Raw genomic sequence first — 8,250 nt, 5'->3', positions numbered from 1 at the left:
CGATATAATGATCGATATTTTTATCGATTTTGTTATCGACACTTTAATCGATTTTGTTATCGATTTTATTATAGATTATTTATCGATTTTGTTATCGATATTTTTATCGATTTTGATATCGATATTTTTATCGGTTTTGTTATCGATATTTTTATCGTTTTTGCTATCGATATTATAATCGACTTTGTTACCGATATTTTTATCGATTTTGTTGTCGATATTTTTATCGATATTTTTATTGGTTTTGTTACCAATATTTTTATCGATTTTTCTATTGATATTGTTATCAATAACCATGCCACGTATTCTACGTTTAAATATAGGGGCTGTATCTCCGATACAGCCTGCAGACCAAGACGAAGGCGCTGGACTGTTCCTTTTTAGTAATAACTCGACTCCCGAGCCACTTGGCGGATCAACCTGTAAATCTATTTAAACTGTCCAGAGACCCAAAAATCCAGAGAGACAAAAAATTTGGATGAAATCGGTTCTCTCACGAACACACGCACAGAATTGTTACATATACATACATACAAAGATACGTAGAAGCTGCTGTAGATTTGGAAGTCGGCGCGCTTGCTTTTCCAATAACATCTATTTTTGAATGAGTATGCGATTGCCTTCATATATCTCCATACCATGTTCGAGTGCTCCACCATAAAACACTTCTAGAGATATGCATATGAAAAATTCGGTTTGTATGGGAGGTGGCACGCTCCCTTTACTAGCGGTATGCATTAGTTTTTACGACCTATTCTCGTACCTACCCAGTAGAACTTGGGAGCATCGTACGATTGCTCGGTGAGTACTCCCTTGGGAGTATACGAATACTCCCCATTGCTCCCTATGCTTCTGTGTATAAGCATGTAATTTTGTATACTCCCTTTAACATTGGATGTCCTAGGAGGGGGAGTAATCCCTTTTACCTCCTAAACAAGCAATCGGGGAGCACACACAGAATTATCATCCCACAAACCTCCTAATGGAGCAATACGGGAGTACTCCCTTAGTTACCTCCCAGAAACCTCCCAAAAAGACAACAAGGGAGTGCACATAGAAAACATCCCACATTCCTCCCTAACGAGTAGTAAGGGAGTACTCCCATAAGAGTCATCCCGGAAGGCTCCTGTACGAGTAATAAAAGAACGTCTCTATACTCCCGAATTCCTCCTCATGGAGTAATGGAAGACTACTCCCACATTGCTCCATAACGAGCATTTTACATAAGCTAAAAAGATTTTCCTTTTTACGCAATTCATTTATTTAATTTTTTAATCATATACATATATACATACTTATGCACATAAATACAAGATTTAAGCTGATTATTACAAAAACAGAAAAAAACATAAATAATTATTATTACAATATTAACTAAAATTAGAAAACGGATATCGAACAGTAATGACAAACTCAAACATTATACATACATACATATATACTTTTATACAATCCACAAGATAAGTGTGGCGAGGATGATTTCCTGGAAAAGTTATTTAACTTGTATTCACCCGGGAGTGGCCCAAACTATTCACGCCTTGAAAAATTTCCGGCTGTACCCAGTAAGTTTTCTGGGCGGGGCAAGATTGCAACGCTAGAACGTAGACGCCTTAATTGCTGGCCCCGTAATCTGAAATATATTTTGAGTTAAATAATACAATCATTTATAAGTTTAAACAAATGCTATCATACATACCAGCGGCTCTAAAGATTTGCTCTCCAATTAATTTCATTGTTTCCTGATTTAAATTTTTCAATAAGAAATACATATGTATATAAGTATGAATGTACACATCAGTTATCTGTTTTGCTTTCTTCATACATTTTCCAAAAACACAAAATTATGTTGAAGAAGGTGCGTATAGCTCTCCTATCAATTAAAAAGAATACTCCTGGATTGCTCGCTTAGGAGACATCGATTTTTGCTCCTAAGCGAGTAATAACGGAGTACAAAACCAACAAATCTCGCTTATACCTCCGAAATCATGTATCCCGGAGGATACTTTTATTGCTCACTTGGGAGATCTCCCATTATACTCCTAAGTGAGTAATACAGGAGTGCAAAACCGACTAATCTCGCTTATTGCTCCCAAATCATGCCTCAGGGAGCATTCTTTAATTGCTAGCTTAGGAGATGTCCCTATTGACTCCTAAACGAGTAATAAGGGAGTAAAAAGTCCACAAATCTCTCTTATTGATCCGAAATCAGGTCAAGGGGAGTACTCTTTTATTCCTCACTTAGGGAGATCTCCATTCAAGTTCTAGTGGGTACCAAATATTTGCAAATAATTTCATAAAAATCGGTCGAGCCGTTTCGGAGGAGTGCGTCCACAAACAACGTGACACGAGATTTTTTTGTACTACATTTTGCGTTGGTAAAAAAAATTTCGCAGCATGGAGAGGTAATCGTAGAGCGTGATTTTCGTTCGTCGAGAGAGAGAGAGCACTGTTCCTCAAATGCCTATCAATCCCGAAGCAATGCCTTGTCCCGAAGTAGCACCTTTTCACAAGCGTTACTCCATGCTGACGTTACAGGCAATGTTTGAGTTGGATCCTAAGTAAACAAGGCCTTTCACAACTTCAACGTTATAACTGCCAAAAGTGAGTCTAAGGACTCTCGTTCTCGTCATCGTTTGCCGTTAGACCAAGCACTTTTGGATTTTACGGTGCTGGGAGGGTTACAGCACCAATCAAGAAGTAAAAAACTACACTGAAATTTCAATAGTAGGCATGTATGTAAGTATTCATTACACTAAATTGCGTTTACCAGCCGTTACATGCGGCCTATAAGTTAAAGCGTGAATGCATAACAAACTAACTTTCGGGTTTACATTTTTCGTTTTGTGTGCATTGATTTATTTTTAACCGACTTTATTATTTTTACAATTTATACCATGTGAAGATACGTTTGCATTTGGTCAGCTGATTAAGTTTAGTGACATTTCGACCAGTTTTGCCTACTTTTCTTTTAACAATTTATTGCTTATAAAAGTTTAGCAAATTACATAACCAGTGCCACATAAATCCACATTTCAAACTTCGTACACAAATTATAAAAATTAAACAAACTAATGCTGGATTCCCACTAGGCAAATGGCAAAAATGACAAATGGCAAAGTCATTACAGTAAAAAAATTGTCATTAATTTCATTTACACGTGACATTTTTTTAACTGGCATATATTTTTTGTCACTTTAATGCTTAGTGGAAATTCGGCATAACAATTACACCAAAAAATTTTTTACTTTTTATTAAAAAAAATTTTTAAAATTTAAGGTATACAGTTTTGTAGCCCATTAAATTTAAGTGGGTCAAAGTGCTAATTTCAAGACGGCAGAAAATCGCTTTGATTTTTAATAACTTTTTCAGCTGACGGTGTTGAGCATTTTCTCTCATATAAAGTATGCTCGACAATGACTTTTATATGGAGGAAAATTCCTAACATCGTAAGCAAACATAATTATTAAGAATCAACGCGACCTGCATACCTAAACCTTTTCGAAAAATTACAAAAAAAAGTTTACAATATTTGCGTGTAATTGTTAGAATTTGTTGAATTTTTCTAAGAAGTTTGTAATGTGAATTTATGTGGCGCTGTTTATATAATGCGCTAGACTTGTATAAAAAGATTATAAACAATAAATAAAGAAAATAAAAAATACCCAAAACTGGTCAAAATGTCACTTAACTTAATCAGCCGACCACAAGTGGATGCGCATACGGTGCTAGTATATCCATCACGAATTCGCACCCAAGGCAAAGCTGGGTTTATCTGCAGTTTTCACAAAGTATACGCCACTTGCATGTAACGGTACCGGATCGCCCATTAGTATGCGTTTACCACTACAATTTTTCCCCTTCATATCATCCAGGGAGTTGCAGGCACTGGCATAGAAACCCTTGTCGCTGTGAACTGACTCGGCGAAGTATTCACTAGCACGACCGTGACTGCAGCCAGCTTAAAAGATGAAAAAAATAGTTTTATTAAATTTAAAAAGTTGCAGCTTACTAATTTACATTAAAATTTGCATAATTTACTTTGCACAGCATTGAACTCTAAACCTAAGTAAGTAAATCTTTGTAGCTACTTACTAAAAATCTTTGCCAACTCAGAGCAACCGGGTTGGGGCGCGCGGCCACCATTCGGATAGAAATCGACTGAGCCAATCGGTTTCTGGAAACCCAAAATGCCAGCACAGCTATGAATAATATCAACGAACTCGGCATCAGTTGCATCCAAATGATTTTCCGGACCAATGCAATTTTCGAAGGCTGGACGAGCAGGATCCAGACCTGTGATGTTGAGAAACATAAATATGTATTTATTTTGGAAATCTTTCCAAGGCGAGATATACCTGTGATGCGTCCAACTCTGTATCTGGCAAATGAACCAGCGTAACCCATAATATGCGCGCCCAGACTATGACCGATCAAGTGTATGCGCTGTGGATCAGCATAGTGCTTCTCGACCAGCAGGTCAATGAGACGCGACACAGCGCGACCAACATGAATCGAATACCGCGCTGGCTTCAAATAGTAAATACTCTCCGCTTGATCGCGCCAATTAATCGCAAACACATTCATATTGCCCCGACGATTGTAAGCGTCGCGTATCAATTGTATAGAACGACTTTGCGTGCTCGCTTTCCAGCCATGCACTAACATTTTCGTATCCAATTCGGGTTTAAATTCTGCCAGTAGCTCTCCCCATTCATCATCGTGGGCTTGAGGGTGACGTACAACCGTATCGCTGAATTGCTCAATTGAGATGTTGCTGATAAAAGGTGTTAGCGATTGATGACTGAAAGAGTTTATTTCAAAATAGAATTATCAAGATGAATATGAATATTAAAGCGAATCGAATGCGAATAGAATCCTTGAAAAAATTTTTTGACGAATCTCTAGAGAGAATATTCCGGGATTAGTCTAAATCGAGTACAATTGGGCATTAATTAGTCGCAACTAGTCTCATACGGGCATAATCGGGGATTAATTAATCCCGGTCCCACTGAAATAACATTTCTTTGAATTATTCAGGACCGAAAACGTAATTGAAAGCTGAACGTTACAGAGTATTTAAGAAAAGCCTCGGTGGCTCTCCATGCAGACAGGAGAATGTTAGGCAAAAGAGAGCTATGGTCCGACCCATGGAGCGCTGGTTTGGTGGCCGACTCATACTGAAGTGTACATACTTGAAAACCTAAGCGGAATTTAAAGGTCAGCAGCGTAATGAGTGCAATAAGATATCATCCAATAGGTGTTGCAAATACTCTGATCTATTTATTACCGATAGGTCTATTAACCGAAAACTCTGGTGCTAAGAGCGCGCGCTTTAGGACTCTGATGGAAAATACCTTTCGGGCATAGTTCCATCCTAAACGAACTGTATCCTCTTTAAAACATATCATGGAATTCCCAAGCCGCTGTAACTGGTCTCAGGAAAGAAGGCAACATGCCATTACGAACGAATCAGAGGTGGAATGCATAGTTTTTGCAAAGGTTTCCATTTAGCGATATAACCCAAAGCTATGCTTTCGCCTACCAGACCATGTAGGCCGCAACGTTTGTAATTAAGGCAGCAGTAAGGTACATTAATGAGAATGTAACCGCAAGAAGGATAGTGAATATCTTCTGAGATTGCCCAGCGCCTATTTAGGCACTCTCTTTTACATCTGTTCGATCTCAACTAGTGGATGACTGTAGGAGAGAGCTGGCCTCGATTTCTGATCAATACGAAATTGCCCTAAAATGAGTACCGAGGCATAGGTACATTCACGGATATATACATTCGCGAAAGAACTAGCGAGGTGCGGTTCCGGACTGAGTGTTTTCCACGCAGGCAGAATTACGGAAATCTATAATTCGCAAGCTAGATAGAGGTAGAACCCTATAGGACCGTTTAAGACTTCTTGACAGTTTGTAGAGGTGCGTGCTAACACTCCGCAGCGCCTAGTTTCGATCCTTGGTCCGAGCAAAAACATTATTTCTAACAGCGGTTCATCGAAATTTTTTATCTATAACCATAACGATCTTAAAACCGATAAATACAGGGACAATCGCAGTTTCAATAATTCTAAAAATTTCAACAAATAACACATCGATAAACATTTAAATATCGTTATCGATTAATGTTTCCATAATTATAACGAAAATAAAATCTCCACATATTAGCTCGTATTTACCTGCCATAGTACTCGAACTGCACAAACGTCGGCATGGTGCGTTCAATTTCGGGGGGTGGTTCTAGCAAATACGCCAATTCAGCCTCGCCATCCCCATTCGCCATATATAACCAAGTTGTATTGTAATCCTCATCTCTCAGTGGCACATGCGAGCGTACTCCAACTGTGTGTGCGCAATGATGTTTAATCATTAAACTTAATTAATACATATAGGTAGTACACACATACGCTGCATTTACTTACAAATCCACCAAACTGGCCGTATCACCTTAACAATAGCCGCAATGCCCGCTAAAATCCATTGGAACAAGATGAAAGTACCGGAGATTTCATTACGGCACGGATGTATAATATTGCAAATGCAAGCCACCGAATTGTACATTACCGCAAAGAAAGCATTAACTTAAAATTTGTCTATTTCAATTAAAGTTACTAAAAAACCAGCTCAAGACAATCAATCACCAGGAAATGCGCTCGCCCGCTCGTAGCGATCACAATGAAGTTCCTCAACTGATTTCAAGTATGAGATGTTATTGAATAGTGGTGAGTGGCCTCGAGCGTTTAGTGGTTATCATGTCATGTTTGTAGATATACACATGTAACAATTTGCTCATACAGATGTACGCGCGCATGCATGTTTGTTTGTTTGTTTATTTAAGTGGGTGTGTGCTCTTTTGGTTTGTTAACTTGCATTAACAACAGCGACATTGTCATTGCTTTTTCTTGTAATCATCAAAAAAAAATTAAAATAAATGAATAAAAAATTATCATTGCTGATGAGACATGCATATACATATGTATGTATGTAAGTATATATGTAAGTATGTATGTAACCACAGGTAAGCAAAAGCATGCATGAATTACATACATACCTTCTGATCGTTGCTGTCTACCTTTTTCTCGTGCGAATTAATTAGTCAGGCCCTTTAAAATCTGTATACATAATTTGGCTTTTGTTAAATACCTGAACTGAAACTGGAAAGTTCACATTTTGAGTGTGTGCATTGTATTTCATATTACTCATTTACTAAAATCTGCAATTAAGCGGCATGTATGTATATACAAAATTTGTAAGACTCTTCAGAGTAGGAATGAGGAGATACGCCTGACTCAGTTTACTTTTTTGCATTAAAAGATATGTGAAGTGATAAATGCGTTAAATACGTACGTACATATGTATATACATATGTACGTATGTATATAATTAAAGGATTACATTAGGATGTTTCACCAAATCATAAAATTTTTGACGTTTTTGAATTCTACCAAATTAGTAAGAGCCGTACATTTATTCAAAATATTGCACACGATCTTCAAAAGTGACACAACTCAAAATTTGGCATTTTTGAAATAATGCACAAAAAATGTGCACAGAGCTTTAATTTTTCTTTAAGTAAAATCTGGAGCATATTTTTTTGTAACTTGTTGAAAAAACCTAAAATGAAGTATCCATTACCCGTATGATTAGCATGACTGCTGACTGGTCACTTCACATGGCAAATGACAACTCCATTTGCCCATCCCGCCTTGAAGAGGATGAGATGGTGGAACAATTTTTGTGATTCCTGCTTGCTTGCTGGTTTATCATCGATTTTTCTAGATTCGGTCTTTTCTCTTTTGTGAGTTTCTGAATTTAAAGTTTGGCGTAAGAAGCTTTGTGGTTTTGTTGTTTCAAGGTTTGTGTTTTAAAAATGTGAGTGATGAATATTTTTCGCTTCACTTTAAATCCCGGAGCGATAAAAATAAAAACGATGCCATCAACACAAATAAACTATTTTGCAAATACGTCACATGCAATTTCTTAAAAAATATAACTCCTCTGGGAGAGATAATAATTTCATGGCTTTAAAAGCACTGTTTTTTTTTTAACTGCAAGTGTGTAGTCACATTATTTTAATAAATAGAACGCAAGAAAATGTTTTATTTTTATTTTTGCCACTCCGAATTTAGTCTAGGAATTCACCCACGTTGCAAATTTTCATCGTTAGATCTAATCTTCACAGTTTTTGATGAGCTTATGGAATATGTTAGAAAGGGCAGCAGGGCAGCAGGGGGGGTCCACCGAAAT

General features: G+C 37.3%; 1 protein-coding gene across 1 annotated transcript; it reads right to left on the bottom strand.

Annotated features, from left to right (window-relative positions):
* Nucleotides 1-3,494: 3,494 nt before the first annotated feature.
* On the bottom strand, nucleotides 3,495-6,719 carry LOC108372748 (lipase member I-like). Its single transcript, XM_017628512.1, has 5 exons — nucleotides 6,426-6,719; nucleotides 6,183-6,345; nucleotides 4,356-4,801; nucleotides 4,093-4,293; nucleotides 3,495-3,958 (listed from the first exon to the last, which is right to left on the bottom strand). Exons 1-5 carry the CDS (start codon nucleotides 6,562-6,564, stop codon nucleotides 3,738-3,740), a joined length of 1,170 nt encoding a protein of 389 aa, XP_017484001.1. The 5' UTR covers nucleotides 6,565-6,719; the 3' UTR covers nucleotides 3,495-3,737.
* Between the last annotated feature and the right edge of the window lie 1,531 nt (nucleotides 6,720-8,250).

The sequence above is a fragment of the Rhagoletis zephyria genome, unplaced genomic scaffold (genome assembly GCF_001687245.7).
Source record: "Rhagoletis zephyria isolate East Lansing unplaced genomic scaffold, Rhagoletis_zephyria_1.1 Rzeph_scaffold_06005, whole genome shotgun sequence".
Taxonomy (NCBI): Eukaryota; Metazoa; Arthropoda; class Insecta; order Diptera; family Tephritidae; genus Rhagoletis; species Rhagoletis zephyria.
The sequence above is the reverse complement of the archived record's forward strand: the minus strand, read 5'-3'. Positions and strand labels throughout refer to the sequence as shown.